At 40.5% G+C, this 26872-nt stretch overlaps 1 protein-coding gene across 2 annotated transcripts in view; it reads left to right on the top strand.

The window, feature by feature from the left end:
* The window catches only part of LOC102785259 (receptor-type tyrosine-protein phosphatase gamma-like), a 327441-nt gene extending 303826 nt beyond the window's left edge, over positions 1 to 23615 (top strand). Inside the window, exons 12-14 of one of the 2 annotated variants that reach the window (XR_015719939.1) lie at positions 1234 to 1750; positions 1875 to 1993; positions 22466 to 23615. Coding sequence is in view for 1 of the 2 variants with exons in the window: in XM_087850446.1 (XP_087706572.1) it covers positions 1234 to 1993; positions 22466 to 22500 (795 nt within the window). In the remaining variant the exon portion in view is untranslated. Of the gene's footprint in view, positions 1 to 1233; positions 1994 to 22465 lie in introns of both variants that reach the window. The other variant, XM_087850446.1, reaches the window with a different exon arrangement.
* Positions 23616 to 26872: the final 3257 nt, after the last annotated feature.

The raw sequence follows: 26872 nt of genomic DNA, 5'->3' as shown, positions 1-26872 counted from the left end.
ATGATTCTGTGTGAGCATCTCTCATATGAACATCAGTGTCTCAATAAGCATTCGAGTCAGGAAAAATTAAGTCATATGCATCTGGATGAAGAGATTTTATTTTAGTTTATTTATGCAACCAAACTTTCAGAAACGACCAAACTCTAACTGCATTCTCTCTTTCTTGCTTCATCCCATACAATCATTTAAAAGGGTATGAATTCACCTAGAATTAACTGATGTCTGTAAAGAGTCACTGGTAAATTATTGACCATAGTTCAGATAAATTTCACACGAATCAAAGAATTTTTGATGAAAGCGATTAAGAGGTCAACAGTGTTAATGTTCTGTTTTTCATGTGACTGATCTCACGTCATTTTAATATGTGACACCTTAAGGCCAGTTTTTTTTTCTTCAAAGGTTTTAAATCTTTGCCCATTTCTAACGACCCTTAAAAATTGAAACATATTTTGACGTTTTCTAGTTTCAAAGCTCAGTGTGACCCTTTAATCTTGATAGTTCTGATAATGCATATATAATCAAATAATTTAACTTATAATCAGGTAAATGTATGTCAGACAGGTTTGTAATGTCTGTAATGTGTGTTACCCGAAAAGGATTTATGATATTATTATTGAAATACTAAAACTCTGCCATCATGTTTTACAAGCAGATCGTAAACTCCATTTTTTTCCGCACAGAGATGTCCTGTCATAATCTTTGTTGCACATGATGCTCGTGCTGTGCACTCTCATTATTATGATACAACGTAGTACTCTGATGTATATGGTTGTATTTGAGAATTTGCAGTTTCTACTCTGTATAAGATAAAAAAATATGAATAAAAATAATTTTTTATTCATATTTTGCTACTTTAGCAGAGTTCCAGAATAAAAATGTAGAGCGTGAAACAAGCACAGTATTCTCCAGCAATGTATTGTGAAACTACTTGATATACCTGCTGGCAATCAGTTTCATTGAGCCCTTTAAGGTCAAGGCTTAATTCTTTATTATTTTTGGTAATAAAGATGTAAAATTCGAGCAGTTCAGCATAGTGAATTTTCCTCTACTAAATTCTAAATTCATCTACTAAATTTTAATCAGATTTGGTAAAACGAATAAATGGAACAAACAAGGTGACTGAAATCTCACATTTTACATTAGTTGTAATTTTCTTCATTGTAATGTCAAAGCTCAGTGAGTTCATGACTGATGATGCGTCTGGGTATTAACTACATTTTTTTCCTTTCTCAGCCAACACTGTCTCCGGCCTCCTCGGCTGATATGGCTCCCATTTCCTCTGGCTCATCAACTTGGACTTCATCTGGTATCCCCTTCTCATTTGTCTCTATGGCAACAGGCATTGGTCCATCCTCCAGTGGTAGTCAAGCAACTGTGGCATCTGTGGTGACCAGCACTTTACTGGCTGGCCTGGGCTTCAGTGGTGGTGTCATTTCCTCTTTACCCAGCTACATTTGGCCAAGCAGAGCACCCAACCACAATCCCACCTCTCACCACCAGGCTACCAAAGCCAGTGAGCAGATGAAAGACATGCCTGCTGTTGTCAGTGCAGCAGTTAAGGATAATAATGAAGCTGGGAGTGAGGACGGAGAAAACTGCAAAGGTCAAGGAGAGGACAGAGAGAGGGAAGGCGAGGATACGGATGATGAGAAGGAAGAAGAAGAGAAAAAAGACAAGGAGAGGAAAGGATCGGGAGGTTTAAGCAGGGCAAAGAGGAAGGATAGCAACATAGCAGCAAAGCATTTATTTGGTAAGATGCCTTACTCTGGTGCACGGGAGAAGGAACAGACTGAAAAAGAGCCTACTAAACCACCGCCTGTTAGAAAAGACCAACTAAAAGCAAATACTTACAATCCACTTCACTCTTACCCAAGTCTTACCACAGAATCAGCCAATCAAACAGCAGCAGTCCCCATCCAGGAGGACCTGTCAGTGACACTTAGGCACCGCATAATGAGGGATGAAAAGCACCGGCCTTTCTCATACCACACCGGTAAGTCAACAAGCTGGTCATGTACAAACCAGAGTTATAATAATATTAGCTGTTTCGCCTATTTGCAGAAGAGCAGATTCTGTTTGTTCTATTAATATCTCCCTTTACATTAGTAATGAGATTACTTGTTATGAAACATGTTACAACTTGCGTTGCCTGCTGCTATTTAACGCATTGTGGGCTTCTGTGTACTGTTTGTGGGGATGGCTCTAAGGTCCAGCTCCTTCATAGACTAGCTGCTTATAACAACAATTTTGAGTATTTATTTGAAAATGAGTATTAGTGTGTTGACCATTTTTGCTTTATTTTGGGGGGCGGGGGGGATTCCTCATTTAGACTTGTGCAGAAGGATGGTGGATATATTGGACAATGAATGTCAAAGATGGAGGTCCCAGGCTAGCTAGGTTTACAAAAGTTTACAAGTGACTACACCTTAACTAGACTCGATCTCTACCCCTCTCTCTATATATGAGTGTGTGTGTGGCCTCTGTGATACCCGTATGTTAATGAGCTCCTGCTGTGAGGGCTGAAGTTGAGCATTTTGACCATCTACATTTTGATGTTTTGAAATGTGCCACAAGCAAAGGAAGGATCTCAGGGATACGACATTTTCATGGATTAGCGACTTGTTAATCAAATTGCAAAGCATGACCTGCTTCATATTTCTTTTTGAAGGCTAAAGCAGTAATCATCTGAGCATAGGTATAATCTCACGATATTTCATTTTATATATTTCATAACTAAAACTCAGGACAGTAGTACGGCCAAATGACAACATGGGGAGATTTCTTTGGTAAAGGTGCTAACATTTCCAATGTTCTTAGATAAAAACTGTTCTATATATTGTAGACATGGTCCTGGGAAGTGAGGTCAGCATCACTGCTGAAGTAACAATTTGTAACACTCTCCAGAAACAATTTATAAGAAAATTCTGACCTTTAGCTTTAGCCCTAATAGTTCGTAGTTGTGTTTCGTTCTGGTTTAACTGTAGTAAGTTATTAAAAATCCAGTTATCTGGGACAACTGGCTGAAGGGAACAAGCGAAACAGACTTTGACTTTTTAGAAGGACATTTAAATGACAAACATTTAACATTATACAAGAGTCAAAATTAGGTACATTTTCATAAAAAAAGAACATGCTGAGAAAACACTGAGTTACATGAATGAATATGTAATACTGTTGTAATAATGTAATATAAATGCACAGCATACTTTTTACTGCACACCTTTCAGTCCACTTGTTCTAATGGTCAGTCCACCTTAGTACCACGGTGAAAGTGGAGAAACAATGTTACACATAACAATGTAGAGATTAGAGGCCAGGCATTAGAAAGGAAGTGCTCCTTTCTAATGCCTGGCTTTTTCTTACAGCTCAGGCCAAATATCTCAGTGGTGCCTCCAAATGTTGTGCCCTTAAACAGGGGAAATAGTAAGGGGCAATGAATGAGACACTGACAGCAGCTCTTGCCTTCACCTGTCTGTATTGAGTATCAGCTATCAGCAAAGCAGCAGAGATGTTACTAGACTGACATTGGCGTTTGTATCCTGAAGTGAACAGTAATCACTAGGAGGCAGCAAAAATCTTTCAAGTCTGATAAACACTCATTTCATAGCCTGTGCTAACTCCTCTGGAGTCTGAAGTAGAGAAGCTACAGCTGAAAATGAAAGAAACACTGAATCAACTGACGGAAGAGCAGCTGATTAAATTATGTGATATACTTCAAATCTCAGGAAAAAAAAACTATGTGATTAATAAAATACACAGTTAGTCTCACATTTAAAGCAACTTGAACATGCAGAGCTTCAACCGCAAGGATGAAGGTATGTCACACCTTCTTGATGTTCAGAAGGACATAAGCAATATACAAATGGAGAGGGCAGTAGAGAAATTAAGACTGCTTCTACACGACAAAGAGGACAAAATGCATTGCTCATCGAGGAATGGCATGAATCCCCAGTTTAATGTATTGTTCCAACACCACCGAACGGCTCTATGTAGCACAACAATTATAATAAATGAGGCCAAATAGTAGAGCCTGAGCAAAAAGACAGGTTCATATTGCAGTTGCGAATGGAAAGGAGAGACAGGACGAAAAGAAACATGCAGCTCCATCATGAGTACCTACTGCAAATACTGTCTAGACCAGTGATTCTCCAGTGGAAAAGAGAAACACAGTCAAACAAAGAGCAAATGAAAGAAATGTGTGCTGACATGGTACTCCTGAAAGAGTTGAGGGCAGATGACACCACGGTGATTGGCCTCATCAGTGACAACGATGAGGCCGCCTACAGGGAGGAGGTGGATCGTCTGGCTGAGTGGTGCGACACTAACAACCTGCTGCTTAACACCGAGAAGACCAAGGAGCTCATCGTGGACTACAGGAGGAATGCTGACCCACATCCACCCATCCACATTAAGGGGACGGCTGTGGAGCGTGTGAGCAGCTTCAAGTTCCTGTGAGTCCACATCTCCGAGGATCTCATCTGGACGACCAGCTGCTCCAAGCTGGTCAAGAAGGCTCACCAGCGCCTCTTCTTCGTGAGGACTCTGAGGAAGAACCACCTGTCCTCAGACATCCTGGTGAACTTCTATCGCTGCACCATCGAGAGCATCCTGACCAACAGTCTGGTGCGGGAACTGCTCTGCCTCGGGTCGTGAAAACCGGAGCACCACTTCCTGCCATAAAAGACATCTACAGGAAGCGGTGTCTGAAAAGGGCTGGGAAAATCATCAAAGACCCCAGTCACCCATCACATGGACTCTTCACCCTCCTGCCCTCTGGGAGGTGCTACAGGAGCCTCCGGACTAAGACCACCAGGTACCGGAACAGCTTCTTCCCCACAGCTGTCAGACTCCTGAACTCTGCCTCCTGACATCTGACCCACGTTAACACATGGACTGGACATACACACACCCACAACCACCTACACACACACACACAATGGACAACTATACCCTCAAACACACAATAATAACATGGACTGAACCACCACTCACAACCACCAGCACTTTATAGCCTCTGTAGAAATTATCCACATATCTCACTGATCTTAACTGCACTACTGTATAGTTCTGTGTAAATAATCATTCTGTACATACGATAATTTTTAATCCTACAACTGTTTATAACCTGCATAGTTCACATTTCTGTATAACTGTATATCTCAGATTTCTGTATAGTTTTTTTATTTCATATTTACAGTGGGGCAAAAAAGTATTTAGTCAGCCACCGATTGTGCAAGTTCCCCCACTTAAAATGATGACAGAGGTCAGTAATTTGCACCAGAGGTACACTTCAACTGTGAGAGACAGAATGTGAAAAAAAAATCCATGAATTCACATGGTAGGATTTGTAAAGAATTTATTCGTAAATCAGGGTGGAAAATAAGTATTTGGTCAATAACAAAAATACAACTCAATACTTTGTAACATAACCTTTGTTGGCAATAACAGAGGTCAAACGTTTACTATAGGTCTTTACCAGGTTTGCACACACAGTAGCTGGTATTTTGGCCCATTCCTCCATGCAGATCTTCTCAAGAGCAGTGATGTTTTGGGGCTGTCGCCGAGCAACACGGACTTTCAACTCCCGCCACAGATTTTCTATGGGGTTGAGGTCTGGAGACTGGCTAGGCCACTCCAGGACTTTCAAATGCTTCTTACGGAGCCACTGCTTTGTTGCCCGGGCGGTGTGTTTTGGATCATTGTCATGTTGGAAGACCCAGCCTCGTTTCATCTTCAAAGTTCTCACTGATGGAAGGAGGTTTTGGCTCAAAATCTCACGATACTTGGCCCCATTCATTCTGTCCTTAACACGGATCAGTCGTCCTGTCCGCTTGGCAGAAAAACAGCCCCATAGCATGATGTTTCCACCCCCATGCTTCACAGTAGGTATGGTGTTCTTGGGATGCAACTCAGTATTCTTCTTCCTCCAAACACGACGAGTTGAGTTTATACCAAAAAGTTCTACTTTGGTTTCATCTGACCACATGACATTCTCCCAATCCTCTGCTGTATCATCCATGTGCTCTCTGGCAAACTTCAGACGGGCCTGGACATGCACTGGCTTCAGCAGCGGAACACGTCTGGCACTGCGGGATTTGATTCCCTGCCGTTGTAGTGTGTTACTGATGGTGACCTTTGTTACTGTGGTCCCAGCTCTCTGCAGGTCATTCACCAGGTCCCCCCGTGTGGTTCTGGGATCTTTGCTCACCGTTCTCATGATCATTTTGACCCCACGGGATGAGATCTTGCGTGGAGCCCCAGATCGAGGGAGGTTATCAGTGGTCTTGTATGTCTTCCATTTTCTGATGATTGCTCCCACAGTTGATTTTTTCACACCAAGCTGCTTGCCTATTGTAGATTCACTCTTCCCAGTCTGGTGCAGGTCTACAATTCTTTTCCTGGTGTCCTTCGAAAGCTCTTTGGTCTTGGCCATGGCGGAGTTTGGAGTCTGACTGGTTGAGGCTGTGGACAGGTGTCTTTTATACAGATGATGAGGTCAAACAGGTGCCATTCATACAGGTAACAAGTGGGGGACAGAAAAGCTTCTTACAGAAGACATTACAGGTCTGTGAGAGCCAGGGATTTTCCTTGTTTGAGGTGACCAAATACTTATTTTCCACCCTGATTTACGAATAAATTCTTTACAAATCCTACCATGTGAATTCATGGATTTTTTTTCACATTCTGTTTCTCACAGTTGAAGTGTACCTCTGGTGCAAATTACTGACCTCTGTCATCATTTTAAGTGGGGGAACTTGCACAATCGGTGGCTGACTAAATACTTTTTTGCCCCACTGTATATCCTGTTCATAGCCTGTACATACTTATAGTTATAGAATATTCATAACATACTTCATACCGTGTACATATAACATACCATAATAGACCCATTCTGTAACATACTTACATATCTATATTATTGCTAATATATATTGTAATATATCTATATCATGGCTAAAGCACTTCTGGATGGATGCAAACTGCATTTTGTTGCCCTGTACCTGTGCATGTGCAATGACAATAAAGTTGAATTCTATTCTATTCTAATTCTATTCTAAGTTTCCAAAATCAGAGAAGCCATTCTAAAGACAACACCTAAGCTGAGCGCGTGAGCAATCGCACACTGCTGACATCCCCACACAGAAAATCTGCGCTGCGCACAAAAAAAAAGCCTGAATTGGAATGAAAGTAAATAAATGTATTTATTTTATTTCGCTGATTTTCTGTGCGCGGAGACTGTGTCAGCAGTGCACGATTGCTCACGCGCTCAGCTTAGAGGGAACAGTGCCTGCAAACCAGCTGCTTTTCCCCATTAAGGCAAAAGAAACTTCATGCTGTTTTATTATTAGCATGTGAGGGGAACAGCACAGTTTCAACAAAGATTTGCACCACAGAAATATTTTCCAGCACCATGCCACCACTCTAGATGCTTTTCATGTGTGAAAGAAAGAAGTACCAAAGACCTCCCATCACAAGGACCTCAGCAGCTACAGGCCAGTAGCCCTGACATCACATCTGATGAAGACCCTCGAGAGGTTGGTTCTAAACCCTCTGCGTCCCCTGGTGAGGTCTCTACTTGATCCGCTGCAGTTTGCTTACCACCCTGGCATTGGGGTGGAGGACGCCATCATCTACCTCCTGCACCGAGCTCTGACTCACCTGGAGAAGCCTGGAAGCACTGTGAGGATCATGTTCTTTGATTTCTCCGGTGCTTTCAACACCATCCAGCCACGACTTCTGAGAGACAAGCTGGAGCTATCAGGAGTGGACCACCACATGTCCCAGTGGATACTGGACTACCTCATAGAACACCCATAGTATGTGAGGTCACAGGGCTGTGTCTCTGACACGCTGGTCTGCAGTACGGGGGCCCCACAGGGAACTGTGCTGGCACGTTCCTCTTCACCCTCTACACTGCAGACTTCTCCATCAACTCCCCACGCTGCCACCTACAGAAGTTCTCTGACGACTCTGCCATAGTCGGCCTCATCACAGGTGAGGACGACTCAGAGTACAGACGGTGGACTCTGGACTTGGTAGACTGGTCAGCAGAACCACTTGCTGATCAACGCCGGGAAAACGAAGGAGTTGGTGGTGGACTTCCGGAGACGCAGACCCACCACACTGACACCGGTGAACATCCAGGGAGTGGACATTGAGATAGTGGACTCTTATAGGTACCTGGGTGTTCACCTGAATAATAAACTGGAGCCACAACACTGATGCTCTTTACAGGAAGGGTCAGAGCAGACTCTACCTGCTGAGGCGGCTGAGGTCATTTGGAGTCCAGGGAGCGCTTTTAAAGACCTTCTATGACTCTGTGGTGGCATCTGTCATTTTTTACAGTGTGGTATGTTGGAGCAGCAGTTTATCGGCAGCTGAGAGGAAGAGGCTGGATAAACTCATCAGGAAGGCCAGCTCTGTTCTGGGATGCACCCTGGACCCAGTGCAGGTGGTGGGAGACAGAAGGACTCTGGCCAAAATAACATCCCTGATGGACAGAGTCTCCCACCCCATGCATGTAAATGTTGCTGCAGAGCTGCTTCAGTGACAGACTGCTGCATCCTCGATGCATGAAGGAGCGTTTCTGCAGGTCCTTCCTCCCTGCAGCTGTCAGACTGTACAATCTGAACTGCTCCCAACAAACATAGATGTTTACATCAACGCTTTAACTGCAATAATTTAATCAACCGATTCGCACTACAACCAGAGTTTGCCTCTTACCTGTAGTTATTTTTATTTAATTTAATAACTGTACAGTACTCTGTTTATAGTAACCATTGTCCTTAATGTAAATATGTAAGAAAAATTGTGTATGTTTCTGTTCTGTGTCTTGTGTAGTGTTTGTTTGTATATTTGTCTTTTTGGCTGCTGTTACAACCAAATTTCCCCTTGTGGGACAATTAAAGGATTATTCTATTCTAGTCTATTCTAAGAATGTTACGAATATTTTGTCAGCACTGCTTCAAGTGTGGGAGATGTGAGCATTTTGTGCAGGTTTCAACGCACCAAGCACCTTTCAAACAAGATAGCATTCTGATCTTCAAGTCTCATGAGAGTAGGGATGGTAGAAAAGCGTTATATAAGAATCAGTCCATTTACCATTCATGAGAACCCACAGTGGCCTGAAGGACTGAAGGAAGTTCTGCGATACCCTTTTATCAGTAAAGGCTAACATGACACCAAATATGGTTTACAAAATCCCACGAACCATGACATCGTAGTGTCAAATAGGAATGTTATGGAAACTTTGCGGTCTGTTGGATCAATATACCCTGTTAGTATATAAACATCGCAGAGGGTTATGATGGCGCCTGTGTGTTTGGCATGCCGTCAACCGCTCTTTTTTATCTGTTTGGTTTTATTGTTTTTAGCTGGCCACGTGAATGGGGTGGTGAAATCGTCATTCTATCAACTCAGGCGTCTGTCGAAGGTTAAACCTTTTCTTTCACGGCGTGACTTGGAGACTGTTATCCACGCTTTTATAACCTCACGCTTGGATTATTGTAACTCCCTTTTAATAGGGGTTGGACCGGGCACTCTGACACGCCTGCAACTAGTCCAGAATGCTGCGGCACGGTTTTTATCTGGTAAAAGGAAATTTGAGCACATTACTCCGGTCCTGGCCTCCCTGCACTAGCTACCAATTGAATTTAGGATTCATTTTAAAGTTCTTTTATTGGTTTTTAAATCTTTAAATGGTCTGGCACCTGCGTATCTGTCTGATTTGCTGAAGCCCTATGTACCCACTCGTTCGCTCCGGTCAGCTGAGCAGCTGTTGCTCTCAGTCCCCAAATCACGGCTGAAACTGAGGAGACCGAGCGTTCTCTATCGTGGCTCCTGAGCTTTGGAATAATCTTCCTCTTCACATTAGGCGATCGACATCAGTGCTGGTTTTTAAATCCAGATTGAAAACGCATTTTGATTTGCTGGCTTTTGACTCAGTGGTTGACTGACTTGTATTTTATGTTTATTATTTTATTGTATTTATTATTCTTATGGTATCTATTATGTTTCTATTGTTCAGCACTTTGGTCAGCCTTGTGTGTTTTTAAAGTGCTATATAAATAAACAATGATGATGATGATGATGATGATGATATTAAAAACTGACTGGATACCTACTGCATCAGTCCATTATGCCTAGGCACATCTACCAATGAACACTAGGATCCACCTATCAAGTTGTTAATCAGATGTTAAGAGAAGAATCACAATCATTCTTTAGGTCTGACAACGACATAGGATGTGCTGAGAACTTGCAAATGAACACTTCCATGACAGATAACGAGCCAGTGACACCGACTTATCTCTCTGTACCAAAGCCCTTGTATCAGGAGATGAAAAACTACCTGCAGGACTTCTGAGCTCAAGGGTCAATAGAAAAATCCACCTCATCATACTCCTCTCTGGTAGTCTGTAGGATGTCACGACAGTGCTGCAAAGAGTTAGGGAGAATGGAATCAAACTAAAAGCAAGGAAGTGCAATCTGTTTAGAGCAGAAGCAAGGTAACTTGGCGGAATTGTGTCAGCAGAAGGAAGCAGGATAAACCCCACAGATAGCACTGCTATGGCTGCTTTGAAAGGCAAACAGCCAGTGAATGTTGTTGGTGAATTAAGAGCAGTGTTGGGACTGTTAAGTTATTACAAACAATACAGGATTTTGATGGAATCGCCAATTCTCTGTATGACCTGCTCAGTGGACCTGCAGACATCGAGACCCAGCGAAACAAAAGATTAAAGTGGCAGATAAAATAAAACAACAGTAGTTGTCCCTTCAAGTACACATATTTAGTGTAGCGACATGCACCAGTCAGAGGTAGAGCAGCTGATAGACTGTTTAACTCAGCCTCCTGTTATAGGCGTTCCAAAAGTTTCACAGCCATTCATCATGAAACGTTGCTTTGTGCAATTTCTTGCATTTCTCGTACTTTAACTGCAGTTGGGAAGAATTACCATTTCTCGTTCAGAGTTTCTAGCTCTCAAATGGGTGATCACAGAAAAATTCTGCAATTACCTCTATTATGCACCATTCTTCACAGTGTACACCTATAATTATCGACTTACCTATATGCCAAACTGAATACAACAGGGTGACGATGGGTAGCAGAACTGGCAGATTTCCACTTCACGATTAAAATGTGAAGAAAAATGTGGTTGCAGACAGTCTTTCCAGCATGGTGTAGACACGATGAAAGAGTTCATGGAGGAAATTGCATGTAATGTGATTGGAGCAGCTACACAGACAGTGGAAAGAATGAATCCAGTGTGTCGTGTCCATGGTCTCAGTTAACTGTGCAAAACCATCAAGTTCAGAACTAAAGCACTTCAACTCACAGGTAATATGTCATCTAAGACAACAAATTGAAGATGGATGAGAATCTTCTTGCACAAAGAAACAGCCAACCAAAAACAGCTGGTCTTACCAGAAAAACACTAAAGTACAAAACTAAAGGAGATACATGATGAATGGGGCCATCAAGGTGTTGAAATGAATGTTATCGGTTCTACCTGTTCTACTGGCCGCATATGCAACGAGAAGTAGATGATTATGTAATAAAGACGGTCTGTCTGCATAAAACTAAAGAAGCCATCTCATTACAGCAGTGCACCACTGACTAATATTGTCACTACTAAACCACTGAAACTTCTATCAAGTGATTTCCTACATCACAACAAATGCAAGACAGTTATGAATACATCCTTGTTGTCACTATTTTACACACTTCAGGTGTATGCTGCAACTTCCAAAACAGGTTATACAGCTGCAATCAAAATCCTTAATGACAGCACGAATACATCATAAACAGGGTGTTGAATTTGAAAACATGTTGTTTGTACAACTGAAAAACTACTGTGGAGTTGCTGGATCCAGGACTATTCTCTACCATCCCCAAAGGAATGGGCAAGTGGAGCAGTTTCATAGGATACTATTCCAGATGCTGAAACACTCTCTGAGAAGCAGAAGGCACTAATCAAGAACTAAGTCAATGCACTCAATAGCAAATCGACTTTTCAGCACAGAATTCAATTTGATTCGATTTTTATTTTGCTTGGAGCTTAACACACAGACCCAAAGCACACCACAGTCACTTGTATCACTCTCATGGACCTTTATCAAACGTGAGTGTTGCTTGTCGCCTGCTCTGGCCCCTGGAACACAATTGATTATGGTGGCTGGTGTCTCTAGCTTCATGTCTCAGAATAGAATCGCCAATTATCAGAGTTTGATCAACCTTATGAGGCCAGAAGTCTTTACAGACATTGTGTGTCTAAAAGGTGTAATCTGAGAGATTTACAAAATGTGCCCAAAAAATCAGAGCATGTAATTTGCATGCTGTTTATCCGCTACATACTTTTCATAAAGGTACATTTCCATTTCAAGCTCCCTTGGGTCAGATTTCCAAAATATCCTCATGCACTGATTAATGGTGAAGGCACCTCCAAATAATTTTCTAAGATTTTCAGAACCAGTCATTTGAGTATAGCGATCTGCGGCTCAGTTTTTTAAAGATACAGCGGGGGATATTTGATCCCATTTCTAAGTATGCTCATTTATATTGACATGAATCATTTCTAATTTTTATGGAAAATAAATTACTGTCAACCAGCAACTCAAAGCAACAGTTTCCTTCTCATATTTACTACACTCTAAAAACTGAAACTGACATTTACTTAAAATTTTTGAGGCAACACTTTTACACTTAAAAATATTGAGTAGGTTGGAAACTAGTCAAATCTGTTCAATATACTTGATCAATTGAATAACTAAAGCTTAAACATATTAAGTTGAAATCAATAATTGTAGTTGTTACACAAACATGAAAAAATTGAGTAAATAACACTGACATGCTTGGTCAATGTAACTGAATTTAGATGGTCAGTTGATCGAAAATTTTGTTCCATTTACTTAATATTGTAAACTGAACGTAATCAAAATTGTACTTAATATTAAATATGGTAAATGGCCTGTATTTGTATAGCGCTTTACTTTGTCCCTATGGACCCCAAAGCGCTTTACACTACATTCAGTCATCCTGAATGTGTGTGTGAATGATTCAGTCATTCACACACACATTGGTGATGGCAGCTACATTGTAGCCACAGCCACCCTGGGGCACACTGACAGAGGCGAGGCTGCCGGACACTGGCACCACCGGGCCCTCTGACCACCACCAGTAGGCAGTAGGCAACCAGTAGGTGACCGAGACTGTCGGTGCCGGGGCTCCAACTGGCAACCTTCCGATTACAAGACGAACTGCCAACTCTTGAGCCAATTATTGTATTTCACTGGTAGTCTAAGTCTGAAAAACCAAACAAACTAATATGTAGTTGTGTGTTTCATAATACATGTATGAAAATTGACCACATGTTAACATTTTTCCAAACGAAATTTAATTTTCATAAACATGGAAATAACTCAAAATAAACAAGCACTAAAAAGACAAGAGCCTTTTCCCTTTTAGCTCAAAGCCTCACATACTTGAAGGATAAATGTCAAACCAGGACAGCAAACACAAACGCTCAGAGTATTTAAAAAACAAAATGAATGAAACAATGGAAAAGGCTCATGGTGCTCAATTACTCTACGTTATCGTGTTTTACTTACACTTTTCAGTTGTAGTTGCTGACAATAAATAATACTGATTTGAATAATTAATGATTTTAGTACAAGATACTGATGAGTATAGATACATATTTCTCAAATATTTTGATTCAATTTTAAACACAAATATTAAGTACATGCAAAGAAGGTATTCTGTAAACCAGATACTAACCCTGTAAACCCTGTACCAACACAGAGCAGAGCAGCTATCTGAACGCTACCCCAACAGAGGTCGATTATCTTGTTAATAATTTCACCTCCTCACTACGTACGACTCTGGATACTGTAGCTCCAGTGAAAACTAAGGTCTCTAATCAGAAGTACCTGACCCCGTGGTATAATTCTCAAACACGTACCCTAAAGCAGATGACTCGTAATCTGGAGAGGAAATGGCGTGTCACAAATTTAGAGGATCATCATTTAGCCTGGAGAAATAGTTTGTTGCTTTATAAGAAAGCCCTCCGCAAAGCCAGAACAGCTTACTACTCATCACTGATTGAAGAAAATAAGAACAACCCCAGGTTTCTCTTCAGCACTGTAGCCAGGCTGACAAAAAGTCAGAGCTCTTTTGAGCCAACCATCCCTTTAACGTTAACTAGTAATGACTTCATGAACTTCTTCACAAATAAAATTTTTATCATTAGAGAAAAAATTACCAATAATCATCCCACAGATGTAATATTATCTACAGCTACTCTTAGTTCCATTGATGTTAAGTTAGACTCTTTCTTTCCAATCGATCTTTTTGAGTTAACTTCAATAATTACTTCCTCCAAACCATCAACGTGTCTTTTAGACCCCATTCCTACAAAACTGCTCAAAGAAGTCCTGCCATTGATTAATTCTTCGATCTTATATATGATCAACCTATCTCTAATAATCGGCTATGTACCACAGGCCTTCAAGGTGGCTGCAGTTAAACCTTTACTCAAAAAGCCATCTCTAGACCCAGCAGTCTTAGCTAATTATAGGCCAATCTCCAACCTTCCTTTCATATCAAAAATCCTTGAAAGAGTAGTTGTCAAACAGCTAACAGATCATCTGCAGAGGAATGGTTTATTTGAAGAGTTTCAGTCAGGTTTCAGAGTTCATCACAGCACAGAAACAGCTTTAGTGAAGGTTACAAATGATCTTCTTATGGCCTCTGACAGTGGACTCATCTCTGTGCTTGTCCTTCTTGACCTTAGTGCAGCATTCGATACTGTTGACCATAATATCCTATTAGAGCGATTAGAACATGCTGTAGGTATTACAGGTATTGCACTGCAGTGGTTTGTATCATATCTATCTAATAGACTCCAATTTGTGCATGTAAATGGAGAGTCCTCTTCACACACTGAGGTTAATTATGGAGTTCCACAGGGTTCAGTGCTAGGACCAATTCTGTTTACATTATACATGCTTCCCCTAGGCAGCATCATTAGAAGACATAGCATACATTTTCACTGCTATGCAGATGACACCCAGCTCTATCTGTCCATGAAGCCAGATAACACACACCAATTAGTTAAACTGCAGGAATGTCTTAAAGACATAAAGACTTGGATGGCCACTAACTTTCTGCTTCTTAACTCAGATAAAACTGAGGTCATTGTACTCGGCGCTGAAAAGCTTAGAAATATGGTATCTAACCAGATTCTTACTCTGGATGGCATTACCTTGGCCTCCAGTAACACTGTGAGGAACCTTGGAGTCATTTTTGACCAGGATATGTCCTTCAACGCACATATTAAACAAATATGTAAGACTGCGTTCTTCCATTTGCGCAACATCTCTAAAATTAGAAATATCCTGTCTCAGAGTGACGCTGAAAAACTAGTTCATGCATTTATTACTTCCAGGCTGGACTACTGCAATTCATTATTATCAGGATGTCCAAAAAACTCACTGAAAAGCCTTCAGTTAATCCAAAATGCTGCAGCAAGAGTACTGACAGGGACTAGAAAGAGAGAGCATATTTCTCCTGTTTTGGCTTCCCTTCATTGGCTTCCTGTTAAATCCAGAATTGAATTCAAAATCCTGCTCCTCACATACAAGGTCTTAAATAATCAGGCCCCATCTTATCTTAATGACCTTGTAGTACCATATCACCCTATTAGAGCACTTCGCTCTCACTCTGCAGGCCTACTTGTTGTTCCTAGAGTATTTAAAAGTAGAATGGGAGGGAGAGCCTTCAGTTTTCAGGCCCCTCTTCTGTGGAACCAGCTTCCAGTTTGGATTCGGGAGACAGACACTATCTCTACTTTTAAGATTAGGCTTAAAACTTTCCTTTTTGCTAAATCATATAGTTAGGGCTGGACCAGGTGACCCTGAATCCTCCCTTAGTTATGCTGCAATAGATGTAGGCTGCCGGGGGATTCCCATGATGCATTGAGTTTTTCCTTTCCAGTCACCTTTCTCACTCACTATGTGTTAACAGCAGGGGCGATTCTAGGATCAGAGCTTTGGGGGTGCTGAGCACCCAGAGAGCTGCCCAGCCAGGCAAGATAAACTTTACTTGTCACAATGAGACTTCTTCCCTGTTTCTGTCAGTCCCTGCATCCTTAAATGTCTCCAGATGTCCCGAGATCTCTATAACTGTCTCCTTGGTGCATTTAAACCCCTGTTTCTCGTTTTCCTCATTGTCTGTTGTCTTCATCTCCGTTATCACTCATCATAATTTTACCATCACTGTGCAAGTCTGCAAATTTCTTTATTAAATCATAAGATTCTTAAATTCATCAAGTCTCTCTGTGCCTGGGTCACAAAATATGACATCACTGTTTTGTACATTTTAACACAATTTAATCCCCACATTTGTGAAAGAAAAGCAAAACACTTTTTTGAAAAGTCTGTAACAAAACCATCAAATCTGATAAAGGTTATTTAAATGCTGCAAAAGAAGAATGGATTGGAATAAAAAAAAAAAAAATACATATCCTAACCTTAATTACTGGGGGAGGTTAATGAATGATGCTCATAGTGAGTAAAAAGTAAACTGAGTGCATTTTTGGACAGAGATTCACTTTTAATGTGTATGTATAATATAATGCAGATACATAAAAAAATACTCCCAAAACAATAAATTATTACAAACAAATTCTTACAAAATATTAATAAAAACTATAAAAATGGAGGCAACTTTGCCTGTGATAGAATGTATACAATGTATGAAAAAATCTTTACTGCAGATACTAATTTTACTCATTTAATAATAATAATTTTGTATTGTAAGATTTATGACTTTCATGCTTTCATAGTGGTACTTGGGGGAGCTTGACATTTTTATCAGGTGGTACACACTGTAAAAAGTGTGAGAAACACTGATAAGTGTATGTGTGCTTTTAGAAAACATTTAAAGCTGCAGTATTTTGAAACAAGCTAGCTTAAAACATTTTTAGAATATAAACAGAGCATCTGCTTCTCTTTACAGCTCCTCACTCTACCAGGGCTGTTTGGCTCTTTCTGATAGTGTGCAAATGTGATGTATGTAATGCAGCAGACATACAGACAGCTGGACAGTCCAAAAGTTGGCCTACCTATTACTGGCTGAGGTTTTAGTAGACTTGTGGCTGAACTACATAAAAATATATCATTAATTTTAATCTCCCCAATCAATTATAATGTTATGTTGGAATGTTGTTAAAGAGGGTCAAAAATGTTTCAGCCCAGTTTGTTTTGCAGATTCTGTATAGCAGCTTTAATATAGGGAGAACACAACTTCCAGATTGTGTAAGTAAAATCAGGTTTCTTCTCTTTGTCAGTTTAACAGTTTCTGTTGTGCCTGTCACTGTTCCCTGTCTGTTTTCTTACCTGGTTCTTCCTGACCTTGTACTTTCTCCTCACATTCCCCTCTTTCCTCTCTCCCTCTTTGGACTAACAATCATACACAAATAGATTGTATTCAATTAGATGAAAAATTACATTAAAATGAACAAAAATACTATTAAGATCACTAACAAAAAGTCCTCTCTCAGTGTACATTCAACCAAAAGGAAAATAACCAAACCACATGAACAACCAATACAAGATATAAACATTGAAACACTGATCCAACATTATTCTTGATTTACGGACCATTTGATTTTACACTTTTACCTGAATGTGGCTCCTTTTTTTGAAAAAACTTCCTTATATCCATTATGAACCTAGCTGTCTCTCTGTACACACACACACACACACACACACACACACACACACACACACACACACAACAGGAGTTATAAGGTTAATGGGCATCCAGTCAGTTAGCTAGTTAGTATCCATTTCAAACAGGACAGTGGTAACAACAGTGGCCTACAGACAATTTTAAGTTTTAGATTTTAAATAGGTTATATACATTTCAATGGGAGCAACACGATGGTCAAATGTCGCTGAATTTACTACAGAGCAGGACGGATTATAGGGTAGCAAACATCGTGGGAAAACACGTTTTCAACACTGCAGGTTACCTGGTGTAATGCTTTTCAGCTAAAAAGAAACATGGTCTGACTCCTACCTAACTATATAAAGAGTAACTGAAGGTTAAATGCAGCTAATATGTCCTGTTTTAAGCCAGGCACTTACACCTCCGCTCCGCTGCGTCTCAGCCACCATCGCTCTGGCAGCAAGAGCGCTGGAGCCAGAGAAGGGGAGAGCTGGAACAACCCATTTTGGAAGGGGGGAGGGGTTATGTATACTTTTGTTGTTAAAATCTTACGTCTCAACCAAGTACTGAATGCTTTATATATTTTTAGTAGTGTGTCACACAAACAGCAAATATTGTCAAAAAAAAGGAAGAAATCTTTGGGGGTGCTTTAATTCATTTTAGGGGTGTTGAAGCACCCCCAAAAATGGGCTAAAATCGCCCCTGGTTAACAGACCTCTCTGTATTGAATCATATCTGTTATTAACCTCTGTCTCTCTTCCACAGCATGTCTTTTATCCTGTCTTCCTTCTCTCACCCCAACCGGTCGCAGCAGATGGCCGCCCCTCCCTGAGCCTGGTTCTGCCGGAGGTTTCTTCCTGTTAAAAGGGAGTTTTTCCTTCCCACTGTCGCCAAAGTGCTTGCTCATAGGGGGTCATATGATTGTTGGGCTTTTCTCTGTATCTATGAAGTGCCTTGAGGCGACATTTGTTGTGATTTGGCGCTATATAAATAAAATTGAATTGAATTGAATTGAATAAATTTTTTATCTGAGATAAATGTAAATAAATACCTTAATTTAACACAAACACATATGTTGACATTTGACATTTATTTTAACTTATCAAACTCAAATAATTACTAAAATGATATTCATAGATTTTATTAGGCTCATCTAACTTATATATAAATATAAGTTAGATTCAGAGGCTTAGTAACTATCACTATAAAGTGATAGTTACTAAGCCTCTGAATTACTTTTTAGAGTGTACATGATTAAGGTCTGGAGACTGGTGAGGCCAATCCATGACCTTAATGTACTTTTTTGTTCTCAGTGTGATGCTTAAAGACCACAACCTATCTTCTGTCTTCTAGCTGTTGGAGGTTCTCATTCTCATTCTACAGTAGATGATGTGATGTGATGGTGTCTGCCCATACCCTCAGCAGAACAATAGCCTTAAATCATGTTTTTACCTCAGTATACACACTCCCCATAGGGGACCAGTCCCATTGTGCTTTTAACAACAACGGAGACAAGAAGAAACTGCTGCATATAAGAATGAACAATTGAAATGCGGTTATCAATTGAAAAGCCATCATAGTGACTAAGACGAACAGGCACATGGTTAAATACGTACTGTAAGTAGGGCACAGAAAGGAAGTGGCAGGAATAACAGAAGGACAAAGCACAGATACAGACAGAGCAGTCGCCCATGACAGTAAGACCAGACTGACCAACCTGTGCACTACCTACAAGAAGGCCTATGACTCAATGCCACATGGCGATCCTGGAATGTCTACAACTCCACAAGATTAACAGGATAAAGAGTCTTTATCAGAAATCTGACCAACACTAGAGGCCAACTTACAGCAAATTGCACAAATTGCATCAAGTGTGGGATTTACCATGCTCTGTCCCCACTGCTATTCCACATATGCCTTCACCCTTAGTGGAAGCATTGCCAAGACTGGCCTGTGGATATTGATTATGGAATGGAGCAATCCTCAGCCACCTCCTCTACATGAAAAATAAATGATGGTCTAGCTAAACACAAACTGGAATGAATGGCATTGTTGCTGCAGGATACTGTTATAATCAGGCTGGTTTAGTATGCATTCAAATTTAAATACCCTCAGCCCATCACACCTCTTTCTCCATGCTTCGAGGTGGGAATCATGCAGGTAGAAACCATCCTTTACCTTTTCTGCGTCACACAAAGACACAGGGGGTGAAACCAAAGATCTCACATTTGGACTCACTAAAGCACAGATTTCCACTGGTCTGATGTCCACTCCTTGTGTTTCTGGCCCAAACAAATCTCTTCTATAAAAGTCTTCCAGGTCCTGAGGCACAGAAACAGCCTCAGACCATCACACTACCACCACCTTGTTTTACTTGATATATGATATTTGGTATGATGATCCTTTTCTGAAGTGCTATGTTACTTTTATGTCTTCCAAAAAGTTAAACCTTTGTCTCGTCAGGCCACAGACTATTTTCCCAAAATCTTGAGAATCATTATTAAATTCTGTTCTTTTGAATTCTTTTGGCGACAGAGAAAGACTGGACTCAGAGTGGTCACAGCTCAACAAATTATCTTTATTTTACATTTTCGGAAATGGAGGCCTGAACACACGAACACACAAGCTCAGGTCTGAATTCTTCGCCAGCTAAAATATATTTCTGCACTACGTCACACCGACACACAGTTGCGATCAAAACAACTCCTTCAGTGTTGCTAGTTCCGCTTTTCTGTCTGGTTTGCTGTGTTTTATTAATATGCCTCTGCACTAAGCTTCCCCTTTCTTTACTTCCCCTTACTGAAGTCTTGGTTGCCAGGGCAACCTGTCAACCTCTGACCTAGTTCTTTGTCACCTCTGGGCCTGGTTTATAAAGGCCTCTATTATTAAAATACATAAAACAATATAATCAGAAAATAAGCATTAAGAATACATATTTATTTCTTAACATCATCAAGATGTTTTCTGGAAAAACCAAGACGAGCCTTCATCTTCCTTTTGGTCAGCAGTATTGGAACTTGACCATGCAGGCTATTTTTCCCAGTCTCTTTCTTATGGTGGAGTCATGAACACTGAACTTAACTGAGGCAAGTGAGGCCTGGAGTTCTTTGGATGTTGATCTGGGGTCTTTTGTGACCTCTTGGATGAGTTATTTCTACGTCTTGAGTTAATTTTGGTTGGCCGGCCAAGTCTGGGAAGGTACACCACTAGCTCTCACTGTGGTTTGCTGGAGTCCCACAGCTTTAGAAATGGCTTTGGCCTTTTCCAGACTGAGATCTCAGATTTACTTTGTTTGTCATTTGTTCCTGAATTTCCTTGGTTCGCAGCATGATGTTGCATGATGCTTTTAAGGATCTTTTGGTCTACTCTACTTAGTCAGCCAGATCGTATTTAAGTGATTTCTTGATTGGGAAAATGTGTGGTAATAATCAGGCCTGGGTGTGGCTAGAGAAACTGAACTCAGCTTCCAAAGGATGTGATACATCACAATTAATTTATTTTAGAACAGGTGGCTGAACAGCCAATCGGTTGCATGCAGACTAATGACACCACATTTTAGCACCTGCTCAGATTGTTTTGGAATCCCAGCCGAGCTGGCACTATTTTATTACTTGGTACCAGGTACTATAACCTAATAGAAACCCCTGAAAACATGGCAAACTGCAGCGAGTCAATCCAAGTAGGTACTAGTGGAAAAGGGGTTTACGTAACAAACCCTACAATGTCAGCAAGGTATCAAATAATTATTTTCCCACTGTATAGTTATAAACTTTTTGAGTTTATTAAATAGAAATCTAATAAATAAATAAAAAACACTTTTATGGCTCAAAGGAAAATTCCTGAAAATCACTGACTGATGAAATCTCATAAACGTACAATTACTATATTAAAAATACATAAGCGTAGGTGCTGGTTTGTGGAAGACTCCGTGTTGCCCCGCCATCTTGAATACATTTGCGGAGATGTGAATCACTGTTTGACCTAATCGCTTTTTCTCCAATGGAAGAAATTTTTAATTTGTGTCTAAACCTTTAAGAGTCTCAAGAAATGAAGGAACATACCTGTGTTCTCATCTAAGATGGAGTCCCATTGTTAGCAGATTAGACACGCAATGCTTCTTTTTGCTATGTTTCCCAGTGTAACAATGTTAGATCCGCTTCAAAGAAGGTTTTGGTAACAACAGCTAACAGGATAAAAACACCTGTGCTTATCGACAGAAAGGTTAAGGATATCTTCAGCATCTACGTTGACTTATTTCACAACATTTTGCAGCCTCATCCAAAGTAAATAGATGTGAACACATTGATAGCTAAGGTAAACAGCGTCCGCTTTGATTTGAATATACAAGGGGAATAAAACAGAATTCAGTTGACTGCAAAGTGCAATCTGATGACATCTGAGATTTTACACACTGCAACTTTAAACCAGCATGGCTTCTTCAATTCTACATAGAACCAAAGTCTATAGACTCCCCTAACATGGATGATATACTGACTATGAGAAATAACTGCACTTACTGTTGAATTTATCCCAGATCTGTATATAAAGTTGCACCACAACAGAGAACACAATGTTTTGGCCAATGTATGTATTCCTTATCTAGTTTAAGGAATATACATGTATCACAAGTATTATCATATTTTCAACTTCGTTTTTCTTTATAGTGCAGCAAAATAATTTTGGTGCATTATTAATATTGCCTTTTTTTTTCTTGTCTGTCAATTTCCTCCCCAGGACCAGTACCAGTTCCCATACAGGACTCTACTTAGGCCCATCAGTGTCAACGTGAATGGTTTGGGTCTTCTGGCCAGAGATTTTAATGAGACAATATTGACTGTCAGACCGGTCCGAGAGTACGGAGCTGTTGGTCTGAAACAGGCTCTTCAGAACGAGGAGCTCTGCTGAAGAGCCCGTCCCGTGGATCCAAAAAACCTGTGTTTTTCCTGAGCCCATAAAAGAAGCACTTATCTTTGAAAAACGTCAAGGAACGATCATGGACAGGACTTTCCAATGCCTTTTTCGCCAGACTCTTGGTTAAAATTAATAACCTGATTACTTTTTTACACAGATATAAAGTTTTGATATTTATTTTTTTTCACCAATTTATGTCTTATTGTTCTCCTACTGAAGGGTTTACACCTGTTTTTAAGTTTCACGACAGTGTCAGTGGGCAGCGAGAAACACTTTTTGTCTTGTTTGCACTATTCAGTGTAGTGTTACAGCCTACATATACTAAAGCAGACTCACTTGGATTTTCCTCAATCAGACTTTTTTTATGGAGACATTTCAGGGCTTTGACTTGTTAAGCCAACTGCTTCTGTGAAGGACATCACAAGTTTTCTGTCTCTATAACAAGATGTCTGACTTCTGCTCAGCATGACCTCCTACACCATGCTCACACGTCATGTTACTATTCATTAATCACAAGATTAATGGAAAGAAGCTCATGGAAGGATGACCACCAACACGTATTTATTTAAACTGATTTATTTATTGTTTCCATTGTTTTGTTGTTACACCAATATTCACATCCAAATTAGGATACCTATGTGGTGTAACCACTGCTACTGTGAACTTTTATGGTTAATTCTTTGTATAATTCATAATATGCTTTTTAATATATGGGAGTACTGTATGTATACATATATAAATATATCCCTATCATAATAACTTTGTGATTTTTGTACACGTCCTTTGTGGCCTCCTGAATCAGACTGATTTTCATCATGTCCTATAGATTACTATTCTGCTACTCACAGCTGATTCAGCCAACTGAAGGTGGACTTCTTTAGTCCTCTATATTCCTGTATGCTGCTATGTCATCTGCTCTCTCTCTCTCTCTCTCTCTCTCTCTCTCTCTCTCACACACACACACACACACACACACACACACACACACACATTGACCACAAACACATGATATTCCTTTGAAAAGGATTTTTGTTTTCATCCTGACAGCCAAGCATCAGTTAAGAACACAAACAGGTAGAGGTCACAAGAACCTGATGTACAGGATGGGTCATTTATATGGCTGGTGATGGTTGGTGATATTAAAGTACTGTTTGTGGCACATTAGTATATGTGAGGGGGCAAACTCCTCAACATGGGCGGTGACCATGGTGGCCATTTAGAAGTCGGCCATCTTGGATACAACTTTTGTTTTTTCAATAGGAAGAGGGCCATGTGACACATCAAACTTATTGGTAATGTCACAAGAAAAACAATGGTGTGCTTGGTTTCAGCGTAACTTTATTCTTTCATGAGTTATTTATAAGTTTCTGACCACTTATAAAATGTGTTCAATGTGTTGTCCATTGTGTTGGATTGTCAATGCAACCCTCTTCTCCCACTCTTCACACACTGATAGCAACACCGCATCAGTATCTTACGTTTTGGGATGAGAATGTTTTGGTTCTCTCTGCAGTGGGCTCAATAACAGATCTATGCAATAAGTTCACTGATCCAAAACAGGGTTTTCAGCAGTACGTAAAGTCTACACAGGCTTTAATACTCAACGTTCTTCTTTATTATACATTACTTCCTTTATGAAAAAAAGAACTGCTGCTTTAAGTATTTAGGTTCTTAACATATTTAATACTATACTACATATTTAAAACAAAACATCCTCATATAGTCACCATATCTGCATTTGTTTTTCGGAAACCTGAAAGCAGTGCTTGTGCTAGCACACATTTCACATTCTAACATTCATTTACACTTTCCTAACTACAATGCAGTTTTGATCTTGTGTTCCTACCTTTATTCTCTGTGACAGTACTCATGCATTGGAACAGTTATGGCTAGTGATGTGCGATACCACTGATTTCCTTTCCGATCTGATACCAAGTAATATTCAGGTTGGTATCAACGATACTGATCCGATACTGATACTTTGTACAAAAGCTTATTTTATTTATTGTATCTCAAATTATAGCGTCATAATGATTACAGGATATCAGATTACTTGTTCTTATCACTTAATAATGCAGAGTTCATCATATAGAAATAAAAAACCTGAAGTTATGGCTATTTGAACACCTTGCCTGCCTGCAGCACTAAAGGACTCTGTGAGAGACGTCTGTCTCGCCCTAGCAGCACCTGTCCCTCTCCTCCTCTTCAGTTCGCCTCAACATACGCTCGTCATATTCTGTGATATGATTTACTCTGAGGTATTTGACGAGGTTAGTGATGTTGCCACAACCATACATGCCAACGCTTCCAATTTTTCCGGGAAAATCCCGAATTTCAGTGCCCCTCCCATTCTCCCGAATTTCTCCCGATTGTCCACCCGGACAACAAAATTGAAAGACCATATCGCAGAATTCATAGCACGGCCCAGCCAATTCCAGTTTCCAACAATGGCGGCAGCGACTTAGTTTTAATATTACTCTTATTTCTCTTTCTGGGTCGCAAAAAACCTTTTAACATATTTTCAGGTGAGAATTTAGCTGTGTAAACTTCAAATATCTGAGCCTGTAAGAGCAGTCTGGTGAGGAAGGAGCGGCTAGCAGGTCCCGCGGGCATGTGGTGTGGAGGTTAGCCGGATAACTCAAAGCCAGTCAGTTAAATTAAACAACAGACCTTTATTCCTTGTCAGCAACATAAGACCATACAAGCCAGGTCTCCACGGCTCTACACTGTCCGTACATACATGTGCGGGGATCGGTAGTCGCCGGCGCCAGGCCGTTACAATGGTGAGGTCTATCCTGAGAACAGAACACGAGCAGCATGTAATGGCTGCCACGCTATACTCACACACCCCCTAGGACACTCCCCCCCCCTAGCTATAAAACAATAAGGGTTGTTACAAGCCGATCAACACATCATCTTCAAACCCCGCGGTCTTGGGTTAAACATGATATTTAAGTAAATGGTAAATGGACTTGTTCTTATATAGCGCTTTTCTACTCTGTCTGAGCACTCAAAGCGCTTTATACAACTAATTCATTCACCCAATCATACCCATTCACACAAGCACTTTTTTCTGACTTAAGTGTTAAGTAGTCTACCATTCATACACATTCACACTCCGATGGATGCATCGGAGAGCAACGCGGGGTTAGTATCTTGCCCAAGGATATTTGGCATGCAGACTGGAGCAGCCTGGGATCGAACCACCGACCTTCTGGTTAGTGGCTGACCTGCTCTGCCACCTGAGCTACAGCCACCCCACTTCACTTTGATAATTTAAAAATGTTATTGTTTGCCTTTTTCAGTGTTTTATTTGTTCATGAGTAAATCGGTTTGGCTGAGATTAAAGTTATTAGATTAGATTCAATTTAACTTTATTAATCCCTCGGGAGGGTTCCTCCGGGGTTTTCACACAGCTGAATAAACATCAAACAGAAAACTGATTAAACAGAAGTGTGAGACGGCTGAGAGCTTAAGTCAGGTTATATTTTAGATAGCAAGGAGCAGACAGCAGTTTCACTCCACCGAGGGAGCTCGTGGAGCTCCCTAATTCTGAGGTCTCAAGGTTGGCAAGTATGGCCACAACATCTCACTTTGTTGCCACATGTATCACAAACCACGTCTCAGCTGTTTGTGGAGCTAAAATACGTCCGCACAATTATGCTCAGCCATTGTTGTGAGTGCGCACGCCAAGGGGCTGCGAGACATTTATACAGCCGTATTTCGTACATGACTATGAAAGGCGGAAGAGGAAGTAGTTCCTTTGAATGTAGACAATCCGAATGTTATAGTTTCTTTCCACTGTGTTCCTGTTAATGATAAACTACAAATTTACCCTAAACTACTAAAATATCGATATTTTAATGTGAGAATCGATTCTAGAACATAAATGATTGGTATCGGAGGAATCGATATTTCAGGATCGATCCGCACATCACTAGTTATGGCTAATGGCTGAGCTACAACTCATGTACACAGAACAATAACAGATAACCTGACCAAGTGTTGATAACCATGGACCACGATTTGTACAACTAAATGTGTGTGTGTGTGTGTTGCCACATAAACGAGTTTGTGGAGGGTGGACACACACAGCAACGATTAAACATTGTAGCTGTGTCAGAAGAAGGACAATGCAGGGCCTTATCACTCATGTTCATTTGATTTTAGCAGCAGCTTAAATGTGTTCAAAGTAAACACTCTTTGTTTTTAGCAAATTTAGTCAAGTTT

The sequence above is a fragment of the Neolamprologus brichardi genome, chromosome 13, assembly GCF_056152115.1.
Source record: "Neolamprologus brichardi isolate AB-2024 chromosome 13, ASM5615211v1, whole genome shotgun sequence".
Classification (NCBI taxonomy): domain Eukaryota; kingdom Metazoa; phylum Chordata; class Actinopteri; order Cichliformes; family Cichlidae; genus Neolamprologus; species Neolamprologus brichardi.
This window is presented reverse-complemented; position numbering and strand designations above follow the sequence as displayed.